The 19,762-nt window shown below is 39.8% G+C and overlaps 1 protein-coding gene across 2 annotated transcripts in view; it reads right to left on the bottom strand.

Moving 5' to 3' along the window:
- The window catches only part of PSIP1 (PC4 and SRSF1 interacting protein 1), a 32,971-nt gene that overhangs the window by 12,520 nt on the left and 689 nt on the right, over positions 1-19,762 (bottom strand). For both annotated transcript variants that reach the window (XM_065661896.1, XM_065661895.1), the window contains exons 2-10: positions 19,470-19,673; positions 18,302-18,378; positions 15,324-15,462; positions 10,708-10,824; positions 6,303-6,413; positions 5,754-5,816; positions 3,465-3,585; positions 1,594-1,669; positions 652-877 (exon numbers count right to left, since the gene is read on the bottom strand). In XM_065661896.1, the coding sequence (XP_065517968.1) occupies positions 652-877; positions 1,594-1,669; positions 3,465-3,585; positions 5,754-5,816; positions 6,303-6,413; positions 10,708-10,824; positions 15,324-15,462; positions 18,302-18,378; positions 19,470-19,541 (1,002 nt within the window). In that variant the 5' untranslated portion in view covers positions 19,542-19,673. The remainder of the gene's footprint in view (positions 1-651; positions 878-1,593; positions 1,670-3,464; positions 3,586-5,753; positions 5,817-6,302; positions 6,414-10,707; positions 10,825-15,323; positions 15,463-18,301; positions 18,379-19,469; positions 19,674-19,762) is intronic.

The following is a 19,762-nucleotide window of genomic DNA, read 5'->3' as shown; positions in this document are numbered from 1 at the left end:
AGATTATTAAATCATTGTTTCTGTAACAGATAAAGCTACGTACACTATCTTCGAAGCAATTCTGCTCTGAGATACCTCACAAGAGCTGGCTTTCCCTGCAACTAAATAAAAGACCTCCACATGTTGGTAAGCTCTGAATTTCTTGAGTTCTTTCTCCCTTTCTCCTTTTCTAATAGAAGGTAATATCCTATAAACCAGAAAAATTAAGACATTCCAATGACTTGCTAGGAGCGGCTTTACACCTTTCAAAAGCCTGATTTCAAGCCGAATGTTCTTAGGTACACCCAAGAAAAAAAAGTCTGCATTCTAAGGAATGCAGATAGAAAAAGCCTTTTGACAAAATAACTGCTACATTTAGATCCTTTGTTAAAAGAAGAGTGTACTGTAGGTTACCCTGCTCTTGCAGGGGGGTTGGACTAGATGATCTTTTTAGGTCCCTTCCGACCCTTGGGATTCTGTGATTCTAGAAAAGATGCTTAGATAATACGAAATGAGTTCCTGACTTACTTGACAAAATGAAGTTCTGCAACTTTTATTCTATATATCTATATTAACCAGACAGAGGTCTCCAACCTTTGCTAAGGTTGAGCATTAACTTAAATAAAGATCTTCAGTAAATATAGTAAATATATCAAGAAAGCACAATTATACCTTGTCACCTTCTTGTTCTTCTCCATCATCCTCAGAATCAGAAGCTGATGCAGAACCCACTTTTGCAGCATTCTTCCTTTTTGATTCAGCTTCTTTCTTTCCTTCCTTTTTGTCAAATTCTTTCTTTGATTTCTCCTCTTCCTTCTGACTTTCCTCATCCTTCTTCCCTTGCTTTTTGGGCTTGTCTTCTGGTCCTTTTTTCTTTGGCTTCTCATCCTCATTAACACTAAAAGATGAGCAGATTTAGACATTGTATCCATTACCTCCAGTGAGTTTAAAACATTAAAACATCACATTCTTCTTAAAGAGGCACTAATGAAGCTAACATTAATCTATGTGTATAAATCCAAACCCAAGAATTTAATGCTCTGCTCTTCCCACACATATGTTTCTGCAGGACCAAGAAAGCATACACTGTAAACAAGCTTTATGAGATATGCTTATTTAAAGTGTAAATACACTGAAACTGTGCATCTGTTTATCTATGGAAAATTATACTAAGCGAGGCCCCATCTTGAGTTATTAGAACCACTGAGGATTTGATACATGAAATGAAGAAGGCAAAAACGGTGTTGGAATTCCATTAGAACGGATTCCTGAAACAAAAATACAAAAGAATTCAGTATTTTCATTTCATATATTTTGTTCTTTCCCTTAGTAAGTATCTTTTCCTTTTCACTCAGCATAATACAATTCTATACGGAATTTTGCGCAGATTTTACAGGTTACGAAGGTTAAAATCTCTTGTTCCAGAAATGCACTACCTTGAATTATGTATTACTTGAGCTGTGAATAACAAAATCAACATAAATAGTAACTCATACTAAATACTAAAGGGGCAAAAAATCTGTCAGGAACTCAGTACTAATTATGAAGTCTTAACATAAGGAACAATACTATATACAATGAAGAAGCTTTATATTAAGAAACAGAACAACTCACGAGTCACTCTCTGACAGACAAGATGGTTTCACCAACTTGGGTCTCCCTCTTGGTTTTGGAACCTTTACTTCGGAAGCTAATATTTATACAGAAATAACAGGTTAGTCCACAGCCACCATCTGCTCCTCGTATATAAGGAAAGACTTGTGCTCAACAGAGAGAAGTTGCACTTAAATCAAAACATATAACCTAACTTTGTTATTATACAAGTGTTAAGTGAGTACCAAGCTTTAATCAAGATCTCTTTGAAAAATTAGAGATTTTTTTAGCTGATTGGTAAATTAAAAAATTTGGTGGCTTTTTAGCCACAGGCTCCAACTTCCAGTTCTTGTGGGTTTTGCCCTCTGTGCAATTAGGATTTGTTCCTATGTTTTGCATAACTAACAAGCCGCAAGTTAGAGAATGAGAAAGACTAAACTTAAATAATGGAAAGAAGTAAAGTAATTTAGTGTCCACATTTATGAGGTCTGTTTGCCTTTTAGATGCATCATGAGGGCTTCCATCACTTTTTTACATTACTTTTAGATGTATCATAGGGCCTCCATTGCTTTTCTTGATAACAAACCACTGTTAAGAAGTTCTACCACCACACTACAGTACAGAGCAAACTTTTCTATCTCCTCAGAATCACCTTACTGTTAAAAGTAAGACAAACAGCGTATCTGCCTTTCTGGCACTTATATCGTTTAAATACTTGTCTGACATCACAGTGAACACGTGGTTAGGAAACCTCATACTCACTTTATAAACTCCGGTTCATGTTACCATGGAGCACTGTTAAGCAAGATACCTGCATCACATCAACATCAGAAAAGGCTGCACAGTACATCTTACAAAAAGGTATTTTATGCAAGAGATGAAAGCATCTCTTCTAGATCCTTGCCTGCTCTCACAGACAGTAGTTCGTAAAACCTGAAAGAACTGCAAAAAACCCCCACACAAATATTAAAAATGTACATTTAGTGAGTATTATGAAATGGAGGGTGGGAGGAAGACCTGAAATGATACTGAATTTCCTCACAGCTTCCAAGGCAAAAGTAATAAAGTGTAGTGCACTGTGGTTGCACTTCCTAAAATTTACTTTCGTATCATCAGCAGATGCAGGTAAGTATAAATCATTTGTTTTCCACACTAGATGCTCATACAATGTACTTAACTGCTGCAAGAACTGTTTTCTGGTGAAGTCATTAATGATTAGTTCAAGAATATCTGCAAGATTACCACAAAAATTTCAAAGAATTAGATCATTGCTACTTTGAAAGAAACAAGCACTGAAGAATTATCAAATGCTTCTCATTACACATGTGGAAAAACAAACAAAAAACCCCAATAAAACGCCACACACACACAAAAAAAAAGCAGTTATACCTTCTTTCCATTTGTCAACCAATCTATACAGACTGCCTTAAACTTTTTTAAACAAGTCTCTCCAGCTCTTTGTTTTTACTGTCCTCTGAGCTCCACCTGCAGGCTCTGTATTCCCCCAGTTCTCTTCCATTTTATGGATATTCTAACACAGAGTATTTCATAGACCTTTAGCAATACCTCCATTAAGGTCTTAATTAATGGAGCAAAAATGCACAAAGATCTCTTATTGTGTATTTATAGTTTAGTGCCATTCTATGAAGAAAGCTTTTCTAAACATGATACTTGTACTCCAAAATTTGTCTTATTTAGAGGACTGAGCATTAATGCTAACAACTTAAATCCATTTATGTTCTAAATTCATCAGTTTGAGTTGAGGTGTTTAGCAAAGACTGAATTTAGCATGAAAATATACTCTGTAGTACCTCAGGGGAAAGTGATAGATCTCTGAATGATTCCAAGGTATTTCTGTGGTGAAAAGAAGTACATCTCTCTTTTAAAGTTACCTGATGGTCTTCCTCTCTTGGGGCTTACTTTTGGAGACACTGGCCCAGGAGCTGCTGCTGTCACTGCTCCTCCAGCTGTTGCCACTGCTGCCACTTCCTCAGATTCAGGCTGTTTTTCAGCCTAATATGAAGAAAGAATTTCATAAGTGAAAAAAATCACAGGGTGCCAATTCATCAATTGCTTTCTCGAACACCAGTTTTAAACTTCTAGAAATAAACTGTTGTGCTATTGCTTCTACACACGAGAAAGAAAAGTTCGTTAGCAATGTCACTAATTTCCCAATCTACATACAATCACTACCCACATTCATTTATACATTTCATGCAATTTCAACCAGCCCATTAATCTTCAAAACAAACTATCTTGATACAACAAAGGAGAAAGATTATTTGTAAGTATTTTCGAGATCACCATAACAGCATGCCAAAACCCAGTTTTAAGCAGTTAATATTTTTTCTCCCCATATACTAATATTCCTGTTTTAGGTGCTCTCATCTCCTCCAGCTGCAAAGTGTCAAGTCAGTAGATGCAGATACTCAGAAAAAAAAAACAGGAACAAACAACCCACCTGCTTCTAGTTCTATAGCCAACTATTCATAGTGAAAAAACTGTACGTTAACTGCACTAACTAGACAACTGCCTTAATCTACCAAGCCATTTGGGGGAGGGAGGCATGTGTAAAGACAGACAGAACTTAAGACAAAAGAAAAATCTTAATGAAAGGATACATATCTCCCTGCAGAAACATGCCATCCAGATAAAAAGAACTGAGAAAAATCCCAACTGGAAAAAACATTCACAGGGCTTAATGTCCTGGATGTAGGAGCACAAGCTAACAGCAACAGAAAAGTTGCGGGCAAATACATATTTATCTTCATGTTCTTTGTGGGCATCTATAATAAAAGATAATTTGAAAGAACAGAGACAGGCTTCTATCTAGAACAGAGGTACACCTCTTTTATTAACTGTGCTTCATGCCAGCCAACAGAAAGAGTTTAAATGAAGACAGAAAAACACCTGCTAGAATGCTTTCTTGCAATCCGGGTAAAAGAAAACACTGTGTTTCTTAAGGCAAGTAAGAAACACATTCGAAGTCATATAACCGCATAGCCAACTCTCTTCTAACCTAAAAGCACGTACCACATCCCTTGAAATACAGTTTTTCTGTTCAGCAACAGCCTACAGCAATGCAAATGCACAGAGCACATGCCAAACAAACAAAAGTCTGTCAGCTGAAGCTTGTAAACTGACAGGAAATCTTTTTTAGGCCTGCAGTGCCTTATGATGCAAAAAAAGCCCTACAGCTTCTAAAACAAAACACACCACAACCATACGATTTGAGTGCTTTTTGAAAAAGGAAAAAATGAGATCTTCTTTGTGTGTCTGCATCAGCTGTGAGGGTTCTCTCCCATTTACAAGCTGAAATCACAAATATGCATAGTCACAGACATTTTTTCAAGAATTTCAAGAATGTTGTTTCAGACTAGAAGCTTTCTTTGAATTTTAGATTCTCATAAAATTTACTTTTCTAAGTAAGGTATACTTTAAATTGTATTTTTTAAATATTCAAGACATTTTTGTAAGACCATCCAAACATATATCTACCTTTCTTTATGATGCAACTTACCTGTGACAAACATACCAAGGTCACAGTTACTTTGCACTCATCCCATCCCTGCTGTCAGCACTAATGTGACAAGCTAAATGGTTTCAAATTGAAATAAGGATTTGCCCCACTTTAACCTAGTTTTCAGCTGTGTCAGTGCCCTGATGTGGCTTGCTCTGAGACCACATGAATATGACAGCTGTAGCAGACCAAGCAAGCAGGTAAAAGTGCCTCTTTCAGAGCTAAGTCAAATTTTTCCCCAGGTTGAACAGACCACAAAAATCACAACCTCTTAAGAAAGGACAGGTCTTTATAGGAAGTAGCTCAGTGTGATGAGTATGTTAGAAGAAATTTTCAGAGTTTTGAAATACACTATTTATTAAAAAAAAAAAAAAAAAAAAGAAAGTGGTCTAGCAACAGTTTGTATCTTATTTTCTCTTACTTGCATTGGACTGCTCAGGAAAAGATGGGAACTCCCTAGTCTATGTTAAGATCAGACAGAATTAAGACCTGTGGAACACTCTCTGGGAAAACTTTCATTCTTATAAATCTTTCAGCCATTTGAAAGGGGAAAGGAGGGTGTCAAGCACTTCAACTTGTGCATAATCTGTCATTAAAGGATATAATATCCAGTATCATCACATCCAAAAATTCCAGTACGGTGAATTAAACATATTATTACCTTTCTTTTTCTTCCTCTTCTAGCTGCTTTAGGAAGAGAAGCATCATTTGTTTTCACCACATCCTGTGCAGATTAAAAACAGTGCTAAGTCTTAGCTAAACAAAGATATATCTTACATGATTCTAAGCTTTTTTTCCTCAATGAAGCCTCTAGCACATAATTTAGAGAATCTGTAATACACAGGAACACACCTCCTGCTCTTAAATTGTTAAAATCCTGATTATGTGGTAATTACGGTATTTTTTTCTGAAAGATACGAAAAAAAATACCAAGTAATGTTCTGTTTTAAATAAACATGTAGACATGTTTTAATTGAACTCACAGACAAGCCAGATTAAAATTTTTCTCTCTGATGAAAGCTTCAATTCCTGTTAGCTTCAATGAGAGGTACAAATGTAAGTCAATACATAGGAAGTTTTATATCATTAAACAGCTCCTGAGACTGCCACAGTAGTAATAACAGTCGCTTCTTAGTACTCAATACTAGATTTATGTCACTCAACGTAATATCAAGATGCTCTCTGGCTCACAGAAAAAGCTTTCACATACTTCTTTATTACTGTTTTTTTCAGGAGGTAGATCATCTTCCTTCAAAGTATCCAGCTCCTTTTCTTCTGTTTCAGCTTCTGTAGGCAAGTTATTATCCTCTTTAAGTGATAACTGCAAAGGGAGGCAACACAGAGTTAAAAAATGCATTAAAAATATTTCATATTGAAAAGAGAACACACTAATAACCATTAGGCTGCTTTTCACTTTAAATAGTTTAAGCCTGTAGATACACTTGTTTCTTAATACACCTTAAGAGCCTAAGGCAGGATCACCTTCTCCAGTACACAATTGCAGACTGTTGTCAAAACAAGTCAAAATACAGCAATGTACTACACTAGAACTTAAATTTCACTTTGTGTTCATGATAACATAACTATACTTATTCACCATATCACATTACATGAGTACTTGTAACTGTTCATGCAAACACCCCAGATTCATCTAGATCACTGTTTATCTATTACACACAGATGGATATCCAAGTCACAGATCACATGTAACTTAGAACATCATTCTACTAAACAAAGACAATGTAGTAAACAGACCACAATCAAGCTGCTTTATGAGACAGTAATTTGTGATAATTGGCGTTATCTAATCTATGCCTTTTTTCCCCATTTTGTTGGGTTTTTTTTTAAGCTTAAAATACTAGTCTGCATTTTAGATGAGCAATTAAGATTTGAAAAATAAAGTTTGTAACAATTTCCTTGAAAATAATCAACATTTCCCTGCAGCCTATGTATGTACACATTTTTCAGATCTTCAGTTCATTCTCTCAACTTTAATGCTATTGCACTGTCTCACCTGCAAGCATCTCCAAGCACCTTCAGTGAAATTCCTTTTTAATGCAGCTGCAGTTCTCAAATTTCAACACTCACCAAAGCAACTCAGGCACAAGGCTGTGAGGCAATGCTCCTAACTACTTGAACACATGTTGTATCACTGAGTCTTTTTACAGATTACAACTTTAAGACAGAAGGGTAACAGGTACACTAAACCCACAGGAAACTAGAGAACAATGACCAGTTTAAATGTTATTGCTACATTAGTATCAGAAGAAAAGGAGTAAATCTGCTCCATATTTTGCCTTAAACTGATTAACACTAATTACAGAATCCATGTAAAAAGACCTATTCAGGATCTTCCATTCAATCTTTGTGTTTAAATGGCTCTTTCATAGTGCCAGCTCAGGATAGGCTGAAAGCATTTTCCATGAGAAGCATGAAGCTTATGTCACAGCCATTGCCACTAGCTCATGCTGCTTGCTGTATAAATTCACCGTGAAGCAAACTGACGTACCAGTCCAGTTTAAAATCTATATATCTATGTACTACCAGTACAATTTTCCTCCACTAAAAGGTCTTTTTTTTCCTCTTGAAAAAAGAAGCTATTAAGGCTACTAGTAATACGTTAGTATGTCTAACTAATCCTATATAATCCTACCTAAGGAACATCCAGTATGTATCCAACACATCACAAATTCTTCAGTTGCAACTGTAGATCAATACTAAGGACAGCCAACTACACCTGGCTAGAAAAACTACACTGAATCTTTCAAAATTAAAACAGTCAGAATCAAGGCAAGTCTATTCAAAATAGTTTGACAATTTAAGGGCACTACTCATCCCATAGAATAGTAATTTCCAGAAATGAGTTGGAAATAAATGAAATACCATGAATATATCAGCCCCATCTGCACCACAATTTTTGTCATTTTAGGATTCTATTTTCCTTAGAAAAAAAACTAAGAAGAGACGACACACATCTGTTCCACCCCATAAGAGAAATAAACCCACAAGAACAAACCAAAGCATTAAAGGACAAAGTTCAAAACAGTATGTTACACTAGTATCACTAAGTGTACAGTAAGCTAAAAAGATTCACCTCTTACAGTACGAACTATGTACAGTATCAGTAAGCTGTTTCAGACTGAAGTGTTTTCTTACTGTGAATACAATAGATTAAGATAACACAATCTTGCTTCACAAGTATTCTAAGGTATGCACACATTTACAAAGCAAAAGGCTGAACTCTGTATAAACTACTGTATACCAATTACTCACAGATATTTTCCTGACTCAAGAGTCCAGTGATACAGCTATGAAATCCTTTATAGCCATTTATCTCCTAATTAGTCCATTAGGAATGTGGCCTGTTTATAACTGATTCTCACAATATGTTCAGGCAGATACACTGCAGCACTCCCTCAGTCCAAACAGTACCTTATGCTTTGTTAGGATTTTCAACAAAACCCCTCATAATCGAAAAAGACAATCATACCTGTCTATGGTATTAAAAAGTCTTCAAAACCAGAAAGGAAAACTTCAAGCTAAATCTTAGTGATCGCTTCTACCTTCTCCTGACTAGGAAGTACTGTAGGAATTCAGCCTAAGTTATTGTAAACTCAAGTCTGAGAAACACAGACCAGTAAAGAAATCAATTTTCAAGAACATGTATAGCATCTTAAAGGGAATTTGGAGAAGGCTGAGGTTCTGAATGACTTCTTTGCCTCAGTCTTCACTGGCAAAGGCTCTGACTGCACCACCCAGGTCTTAGAAGGTAGACGCAGGAACTGGGAGAATGAAGACCTTGGGCTCACCGTAGGAGAGGATCTGGTTCGAGACCATCTTAAAAATCTGAATGTGCACAAGTCCATGGGACCTGATGGAATCCATCTGTGGGTCCTGAAGGACCTGGCAAATGAAGTTGCTAAGCCACTGGCCATCGTATTTGAAAAATCATGGCAGTCAGGTGAAGTCCCCGATGACTGGAAAAAGGGAAATATAAACCCCATTTTCAAGAAGGGGAAAATGGAAGACCTGGGGAATTACAGACCAGTCAGTCTCACCTCTGTGCCTGGCAAAATCTTGGAGCAGATTCTCCTGGAAGGCATGCTAAGGCACATGAAAAACAACAAGGTGCTTGGTGACAGCCAGCACGGCTTCACTAAGGGGAAATCCTGCCTGACCAATTTGGTGGCCTTCTATGATGGGGCTACAGAACTGGTGGACAGGGGTAGAGCAGCTGACGTCATCTACCTGGACTTGTGCAAAGCGTTTGACACTGTCCCACACGACATCCTTGTCTCTAAATTGGAGAGACATCAATTTGATGGATGGACCACTCGGTGGATAAAGAACTGGCTGGATGGCCGCACACAAAGAGTTGCGGTCAATGGCTCGATGTCCGGCTGGAGACCAGTAATGAGTGGTGTCCCTCAGGGATCGGTGTTGGGACCGGTCTTGTTTAACATCTTCATCGCTGACATGGGCAGTGGGATTGAGTGCGCCCTCAGCAAGTTTGCCGATGACACCAAGCTGTGTGGTCCGCTTGATATGCTGGAGGGAAGGAATGCCAACCAGAGGGACCTTGACACGCTTGTAAGGTGGGCTGATGCCAACCTTATGAAGTTTAACCATGACAAGTGCAAGGTCCTACACCTGGGTCGGAGCAATCCCAGGCACGGCTACAGATTGGGCAAAGAAGAGATTCAGAGTGGCCCTGTGGAGAAGCACTTGGGGGTGCTGGTTGATGAGAAAATGAACATGAGTCGGCAGTGTGCGCTTGCAGCCAAGAAAGCCAACCGTATCCTGGGCTGCATCAAAAGGAGCGTGACCAGCAGGTCGAAGGAGGTGATCCTGCCCCTCTACTCTGCTCTTGTGAGACCTCACCTGGAGTATTGTGTGCAGTTCTGGTGTCCTCAACATAAAAAGGACATGGAACTGCTGGAACAAGTCCAGAGGAGGGCCACGAGGATGATCAGGGGACTGGAGCACCTCCCGTATGAAGACAGGCTGAGGAAGTTGGGGCTGTTCAGCCTGGAGAAGAGACGGCTGCGTAGAGACCTCATAGCAGCCTTCCAGTATCTGAAGGGGGCCTATAGGGATGCTGGGGAGAGACTCTTCATCAGGGACTGTAGTGACAGGACAAGGGGTAACGGGTTAAAACTTAAACAGGGGAAGTTTAGATTGGATACAAGGAGGAAATTCTTTCCTGTTAGGCTGGTGAGGCACTGGAATCGATTACCCAGGGGGGTTGTGAGTGCTCCATCCCTGGCGGTGTTCAAGGCCAGGTTGGATGAAGCCTTGTGTGGGATGGTTTAGTGTGAGGTGTCCCTGTCCATGGCAGGGGGGTTGGAACTTGATGATCTTGAGGTCCTTTCCAAACCTAACTATTCTATGATTCTATGAATGCAGAAATATTACTGTATGTATGTCTGTATATATACAGATGGATATATATACTTAAAAGGACAAATATATTACTGTAAGTACGTCTGAAAAGAAGCAAGAGCAAGGCAGTTACAGCAGTAAAACCCTATTAAAATATTTAAGTAAAAACTTCGCAATACAATTTTGACTTAAAAGCCTTTCTGATAGAACAAAGCATCAATTCAGTCACTTACTTTTGGGACAGAATTCTTTCTTCTTTTGGCTCCTGCTTTTTCTTCACTCCCCTCAGCAGGCTCCTGAGCACCTTCTTGAACAGTTTCTTTGATAGGAGGGTTAACGGCTGGATGGGACTTCAATATAAAAATATCAAAAATGAAACCTAAATGCCTTCTTGAACTACAGTATAACACTACTCAGAGGTGTTCTGCCACCTGTATGTTACAGAAAAAAATCATCATGCTAAGGAAACCCTCACTAGAACTACAAGCATATTAAAGTATATCATTCATTTCCACACTTTTCAGTTCAAATTGTGTTTTCATATCAAATTTTCAAGCTTTAATGCTGTAACAACTTCTTTTCACACTAAAAATACTGCAATGTAGGTTTTTTTCTTATACACAATTTAAAGAAAGAAAGTTGGTTTTGGACAAGTACAACTTGTGATGCTACTGCCTGCAGTTTTGAATGAGGTATCAATCTTAAGTGCGCCAACTACCTGTTCCTGAGAACATGAGCAGAGAAATAAAAAGAATAAATGAAAAATTATAATAGAGGCTAACATTAAAAGCATGGAAATAAGAGAAGGTAAAGCCAAAATAACTTTTTTATTATTATTCCATTGCATTGTGTACAGCATTCTCACTCTTAAATATTAGTTCTTTCAAACAAAGCTGGCAGAACTGCCCCCAACTCTTAATTTTTCCCCCACTGAGGAAGTGGTTTTGGATTTAAGCCCAAGCCACAAGCTCCCTTCTGCCTTCTACTTCCCTTACTAGCAGTTACAAGCAACATCTGCAAAGTATAAATACTGCTTTCAGAACATTCCAGCCAGCTCTAGCAGTTAAACAGAAAATGTGGCTCTCAGAAGGACTTCCTAAGACAAAATATGCCAAATAAGAAAAAAAAAAAAACCCAAAGTTGCAAGAAAATTTCTCTATATGAATAGCTGATAAGTCTGTCATTTTAATATTAATCTTGTAGCCACAATTTTGCCAAGTGACTACCCACTCCTCTCTGATCTCACCTGCTGTGTGCCAAACACGAAATTACCTATTCACATTGAATTTCTAGACTCTCATCACTACTGCCCAGCGCCTACATTGTATCTTCTGTCACACACCACTGACGAAAACAGCTGGTAGGTGCCTGCACGCTGCATGGAACCCGCTCTGAGAATGCCCTGAGCTGGTCACAAATCCAAGCAAAACCGGTCCCAGATGGCTCAACACCCTGCCCTCCACCAAACCCTGCCTATCACACAGCACACTGACCTCCCCAAACACAGCTACAGGGAAGAGCAGCTGCCTGAGAAAGGCTGCAGAGATGCTGCAGCGGAGGTGATGCTGCTGGGGGTGGGGGGGAGGGTGGTGCCTGCTGAGTGACACTAGAAAAAGGAGGCACACAAGGAGCTGCCCAATCCAGGTTCCAGGCCTGAGGTGCTGTCTGAGCAGAGACAGAGCAGGCAGATGGTACAACCTCTGAGGGGACTGCAGCCTGCAGAGGAGCCCTTACCTGAGGTTCTCAGCAAGAAGCAAGGAACAGCAAAAGCAAAACAACCACTACACACTGGCCCCAGTGCACTGCCATGACCTCACTCAAAGGACTGCTGCAATGTGTGGTGAGGGGACTGGAGACCAGCAAAGGGAGAGCAGAGATAGTTGGGGGAAGCTGAGATGTTTTCTCTATTTGTCTTTGTTTCATGTTATCAGAATTGGGAATAAAAAGCTTATGTCAATAGGCTAAATTGTGCAAAATTCTGTGACATCAGTGTTTTGCTGCCTGTACCATTCCTCTATTTGGCAAAGATGGGAAGGTGGAGCCCCAGAAGCCTATTTCATCCACTCTGCTCCCTTAGACGTATAAGCTTCCTCACAAACTCCCAATAAAATGCCAATATACCTAGATCAACCAAACTTCCTTAGACGTATAAGCTTCCTCACAAACTCCCAATAAAATGCCAATATACCTAGATCAACCATTCAAACTTCCTTGCCTTCCCCAACTAAGACATTGAGAAGCCCTACCTTTCAAAGACCCCTTAGCTGTTAGTTTAGACAGTCACAGAGCCTGTTATCAAGCAGATAAGCACCTTCTTGTATTACTAGCAGGGTGGAACTGTAAAACAACTGCACTTGTTTTTCCAGCTTTGAGAATAGGATGCTAAGATAATATCCTGTCCTGGTTTCAGTTGGGATAGCTAATCTTCTCCCTAGTAGCTGGTGCAGTGCTGTGTTTTGGCTTTAGTCTGAGAACGATGCCAAAAACACACCAACGTTTTAGTTGTTGCCGAGTAGTACTTACGGTGGTCAATGACTTCTTCAGTCTCTCATGCTTTGCCAGCGAGGAGGGAGCTCAAGATGCCATGAGGAAGACGAGATAGGACACCTGACCCAAACTAGCCAAACGGATATTCCATACCACGGAACATCATGCCCAGTATATAAACTGGGGGGAGCTGACTGGCAGGGACCAATCACTGCTGGGCCAGGGTTGGTATTAGTTAGGAGGTGGCAAGCAATTTTATTGTTCATCACTTGTGCTTATCGTCTGGTTAGTTGCGATTTTTTTGGTTGGGTTTTATTTATTTCAGAACAAATAACATTACAGGATGTTTTACATCCTGATTTATCTTACAGAATGTCGAATCTACTTAGCTGTTTGCAGATGTACTCCTTCAGCACCAACAGGAACTGCCCACAGGTGAAAACAAGAGCTGGCTAAACCTTAAGGGCTTGATTTGCTCCAAATCAAATTTTGAGAACACACAGCACAGGGTAGGAAAGAGAAGGCTGTCAAAGAAAGGCTTTCTACAGACTTAAAGTTAAGGTGAAAATTCATAAGAAAATTTGCACAAGTCTACTGTATTACCTTCAGTAATTCTGTAATTCAGTCTGGTCCAGCCTTCCTGCTGAAGCAGGGTGACCCAGAGACAGCTGACCAGAACCACGTCCACACAACTGCTGAGTAACTTCAAGTATAGACACTCAACAGCCACCCTGGGCAAGCTGTGCCAAGTGCTCAGTCACCCTCACAGCAAAAAATGTTTCCCAGTATTCAGAGGGAACCTTCTGAGTTACAGTTTGTCCATTGCCTCTGGTCCTGTCACTGGGCACTACCGAAAAGAGCCTGGATCCTCTTAGAGCTGTTCAACCTGGAGAATAGAAGGCTGTGCAGAGACCTCATAGCTACCTTACAGTATCTGAACGGAGCCTGCAAGGATGCTGGATGAGGACTCTTCATCAGGCACTGAAGTGATAGTACAAGGGGCAATGGGTTTAAATGTACACAGGGGAGATTTAGGTTAAATATAAAGAAGAAATTCTTTACTGTGAGGGTGGTGAGGCACTGGAAGAGGCTGCCCAAGGATGCTGTGAATGTTCCATCCCTGGCAGTGTTCAAGGTCAGACTGGACAGGGACTTGAGCAACCTCGTCTAAGATAAGGCGTCCCTGTCCATGGCACGGGGTTGCATACTAGATGATCTTAAGGTCCTTTCCAACTCTAGCCATTCTATGATTCTTTACACACCTGTATCAGGTATCTGTATCTACTGACGATATCAGCCCTAGTTCTCCAGGGCTGAACAGTCCCAGTTCACTCAGCCTTTCCTCACAGCAGAGATGCTCCACTTTATCATTTTTGTGTCACTCTCACTCCAGGATGTCCACATCTTCCTCATACTAATTAGCCCAGAGCTGGACACAGTACTCCAGTCAAAACACCCCCACTAACAAAAGCTCCTTCTTTGAGTATTTTTAAGGCTCACTTATAGAACTAGAATCGTAGAAGAGACAGATTTTAAATATGACCTGGGGGGAAAAAATGGCAAGGAACAATCCAATAGCTCTAGACAGAACTTGAACAGCTAATGAAACACCCTGTTTAAGTGCTATCACCAAAGCTGAAGTATTATTAATACAGCGCTTCCCACTTCGATGAGGGGGATTAGCATCTTTCCGTACCCTGAGCAGAGAAAGTGTACATGTGGAGTACATCACCTCATCTCTCAACAGTACTTCAGAAACAACTTACAATACCTGTGAAGCAGGGTTTAACTGGTGTTAAAACAGCAAATCTCGCATAAGAGCGGCAAGTAATGCCAAAATATACCTACTATTTTTATTATTACTGCAGCATTGCCTAGAAGGCCCAGTATGTGCCCAGTGTACACAGCAAAACCAAGAGGCCACAGAATGTTCAGAGAAGGTAGGCAAAGACAAAACTCCGGTTCTGGAGTACAGTTCCAGAGATAAGTATCTTGGGAATATATATTAATACATACAGTCTGTAGTTATATATACACATACAAGTATACGTATAGCTGTAACTAAAGCTTGATGTGTATTGTAAAAAGCTAACTTTCAGCCTTTTGCTCTGAAAACCAACATGATCCCCCATAAGCTTGCAATAAAATTATAATAAGCAGATACCCCTAGTTAAACAACGCTCCCATGTCTCCTGCTATTAATACTAGAGATCAATTAAAAACAAAATTAAAATAATAACTGGCATAACCTGCCACTGGACAGCAGCAATAATTCATTAGCTTACAGCAGGGAAACATTCACTGCCTTTTGTTTTTCCTCAACAGTATAGCAATGAACGTTTGCAGACTCTGCATAACTTACCTGCTGATGAGAGAACTTCACTTTGGGATTGTTGTCAATTTCCCACAACCCTTCATTAAAACCCTTTCTCTTATTTGGTTTGCCATATTTATCTTTATTTTCAGAGTAAGGGAATATGTCCTTTGGTCCCAAAAATGCCCTTAAGGAAAGAAAGCACAAAATGAACAAAATTTCACATTTTAAATAGTCTTTTCAGAGAAGTAAGCACCAAATGTTAGTAAGATACGCAATTCACCACTACTACAACAGATTCTACTACGTAAGTATCTTCAGTTTTCTCAAGTTTTGCCATCAACAGCCCAAGTTTTTCTCTAGTACCACCACACATATGGACCCCCTCCTTCCCGGGGTGTTGAGTGTCCAGCAAGCAACAGCTGAAGCTGCATCTTAAGATTACAGACAATAGGACGACCAACTACTGAACCAGAACAATTGAAAAAGAGTAGCTTGCAAACAAACAGAGCAATTGCTTCCTTATTAAACAAATCATGCTTAAATGTTAGGAATAAAAAATTTTGGAATCTGGACAATGTAAAGCAAGAGAACAATTTAAAAGAGGAGAAATGCCTCTAAGCTAACAAAAATCCTTCTAAGTTCTTAAGTTAAAAGTGATCTGGTTAAAATACTAAATTTAAGAATAATTTTTAGTGTACTGGACATGAAAAAGCAACACTTAGCTACACTGACTGCCCATGCCTTTTTAAAAACGCTATGCAACTCAGCATTAACTCAGTAGTTTTTCAGTGTGTGACAATAGGACCTCGTAACTTACCAAACTAGAACAGTAAAACTTAAGATGTTCCTTATTTTAAGTTTCTCCCCCAAAGTTTTTCTTGATGAATATTAAAAATATTTTTATATAGGCTGCTGTCATAGTAATTGTCTTAACACTGCCTGTGTATCTTTGTCCTGCATAGCAAAGTACCAGTTCATACTTGTTTATAGTAATCTGCAAAACTGAGCTAGTATTGTTCCTAGAAGTCAAGAATAATTCCCAAGCTGATCTTCCTTTCGCTTTCTGCCATAGCTCGTATTTTCCTACTGTAACCATCCACGCAGCTAGAAAATGTCATCTTTTATACAGAAGGACTTTTTAGCATGATTTAACTAGTTATCTAGATTTTCAGAGCTGCTACTACTTAGAGTAAGATAGGCTGTATATGTACAGACTACTAACGTGCTGAAGATACATAGTGTCTAGCTTTGATCAGGTGTGTAACTGTGAGAAGCACAGCAGAGAATAAGCTTACCAATTTATCTTTGTTCCCATGAAACAATACAGCAAATCGTTAGCTCTACCTACTACCTGATGGATCACCTAAACAAAAATTAAATGTCATGGAACAGAATTTGAGAATCATAGAATGGCTAGGGATGAAGAGTATCTAGTTCCAACCCCCTGCCATGGGTAGAGACACCTCACTCTAGACCATGTTGCCCAAGGTTCTGCCCAGCCTATAGCTATGCTTGGGATTGCCATGACCCATGTGCAGGACCCTGCACTTGGCCTTGTTGAACTTCATGAGGTTGGCACTGGCCCACCTATCAAGCGTGTCTAAAGTCCCTCTGGATGCCATCCCTTCCCTCCAGCCTATCAAGATTACCAAGGGCAGGATCAAAACAATACTGTGCTTTCAGAATCCAAAAAAAATCTGGAAAAAAATATTGATAAAAAAGGTAATCTTCCGCATTGTTTGAAATCTTACTTAAAAAAAACCCAAAACAACAAACAAGCAACAAGATTCAAACCTTGCAACCTTAAATCAAATTTCACGAACCCACAAAACAATATACACACACACACTAAAAACAAAACTAAAAAAACATGAGCCATTCAAAGATATGAACAGTTAAAAAAAATGCACTGGTGTTAAGACTCGAGCATACACAAACCCTTTTCAAAGGTAAATCACTTCTTAAAAAAAGAACCAAGTAACACAGAGGATGCTTACTCTTTAATTCAACAGGGCAATGTGTTTTGTCTTAATGTGTCTTATTAAGACAGATGCAAAGTGCCAGACTAAAGAGGTTTCAAACGATCTTTAATCAGATGAAGGAAAAAAAAACAAGGCCTTTCCATAAAACATGTGAAACATTATTTGTATATACAACTTCTGTCTCTGAGCTGCTTATATATCATTTGCCATTTTATTAATAAAAACAATGGAATTAAAACCACTTTGGTTCCTTTAACAAACACCACAAACAACCAGACAACAAAAGTAGAACTGAATCCGGTGTCTTAGAAATCTACACTAGGACAACCAGTCATGCTATAAAGTAACATGATAGTTCTCAAAACAACAGAAATTTATAAACCCCAGCATATTTACAATCAAATTTAGCAGTGGAAGAAACAGTCCCTCAAAACAAATGTTTCATAACTGCAAAATGGCAGCACTGCAAAAAGTACCTAAAGGTAAGTATTTTGCAAGTTGATAGGTATAAACCTAACTTCACTTCCTCATTTTTCTCTCCAGATCATACAAAAAATTACTCACAAATTCAAACCTCTCCAGAAAACAAAACCCACCAAAAGCCAATACATTATTATTTGCCAATTTCTCAAATTCTGCCTACTTCATTGTGCTCAGCCTTCTTTTTATTTGAGAACATATTGTTGAGAATTTTGAGGATGTAAAGGACTGTAGAATTAAAGTTTCTTACTGAAGAAAGAAAAACCTATAATTCGTGCCACTGTGGGTAGGATTTTTTTTTATTTATTTTAACAAGGAAAGTGCATATGGTATGGTTATGGCATCCCATTCCTGTGATTACCTTAAGTAAATGTTAGAGAAGCATGTCTTGTCAAAAGAGATTAATTTAGGAAGAGCTGTTCTGCTACCAAATACTACAGTTTAACCTATACTATAAAACACACTACATTCAGACAAGCTGTTAACTTCTTGTCACAGCATTCTACAATGAGAAAAATAAAAAAAAAAATAAAATTATGACCTTAAATATAAATGACTTACGTCTCATGGGTGCCAAAAAAGAAAATAGGCATTTTATTCGTAGGAGGCTTTACTGCTCCATCAGGAACTTCATCCACCTAAGAAAAAGAGAGATTGTAATTCAAGTCAAGTAACAGTTAGGAACAGTCTAGGGGAAAGTAGGTAAAACTGTTAGACATTAAAAAGGAAAATAAAAAACCTAAAACCAAAATCTACAGAGAAGTAAAGCTGGTCTCAAGGTCTCTTTTTAATTGTATGTTAAAAAACACAGCAGAATCAAAACCAGTATTAGCAAGTATAGGAAATGACAACCCTTCTCCTATTAGAGCCACACTTTTCACATGATCATCTTCTTTAATCGAAGAGGCATGACATGCTACAGGTGAAAAGCACATTTCAATTGCATGCAAACACCACTCCTTCAGCATAAGCAATAGCAAGATTTCCTGCCCGTAGGCTGAGCTTGGCCAACCCCAAATGTCCAGTGACACAAAAAGGTCAAGGCACTTAAAAAAAAATAAAAATATTATTCAACCAGCATCTTAGCAAAATACCTCTGTTACTCTTCTCTCTGCATTCCTACGACCATCAAATAGTCTACAGCAGCCACAGAACTCTGCTTCCTCCAAGGAACCAGGGAGAATGCAAAAAAAAGGACTAGACAACTCCACGTGCACACTTGGCTTATTCTATAGGAAGCAGTGTAGCAACAGCCCCCTTTAAAAGCGAAGAGTAACCCCGACATCACTTTCTTTTGTCAAAAAGGGGCAGTTACTCGGGACGAACATTCTGGTGCAGTTAGATGCCTGCAGAGCTCCAGCACCGCGCTATCGCTATCGACAGCAGCCTTCATTTCTAAAAGCTGTTATGCAAATTAGCACAGCTAACAACTACTAGAGAGGACTACTGCTTACAGAAGCGACTTGCACAGAAGCGTAAGGCAAGAGCAAAGCCGACCAGGGATCCGCAGCGCGGCTCGAGAAGTCGCTTCCAACCACGGGAGCGCTGCGCTGCCCTCCCTCGGGCAAGGGGCGGCCGAGCGCGCCGCGCGGTTTCAGCGTCTGGCTCTCCGCGGGTGCCCGAAGGCGCTTCTAGCTACACAAAGCCCAACAGCGTGAGGGGAGGCCGGGGGAGGGCAGGTACCGAGCAGGAGGGCGCTGCGGCCTGCAGGGGAGGAGGGGTGCCTTACCCTGGCTGGCCAATGGGGATAACCTTTCATCTTGGCAAAGATCAAGTCTCCGGGTTTGAAATCTCGGCTCATGTTTTCTCACCGACGTGACGCCCGCTACCGCCAGCCGAACTGATCCGAGGGGAGGGGTCCGCACCTCAAGTCCCCGACACCGAGGCGCTGCCAACCGCCTGAGGTTCCGCTGCTGGGGTAAACGCACCGGCGCTGGAGAGCAGAGACAAGGGCAACACACGAGGGGACACCATCAGCGCGCTCCGTAACGGCGACCGGGCGGCCCCCGGCCGGGAGACACC

This window comes from Lathamus discolor, chromosome Z (genome assembly GCF_037157495.1).
Source record: "Lathamus discolor isolate bLatDis1 chromosome Z, bLatDis1.hap1, whole genome shotgun sequence".
NCBI lineage: Eukaryota > Metazoa > Chordata > Aves > Psittaciformes > Psittacidae > Lathamus > Lathamus discolor.
This window is presented reverse-complemented; position numbering and strand designations above follow the sequence as displayed.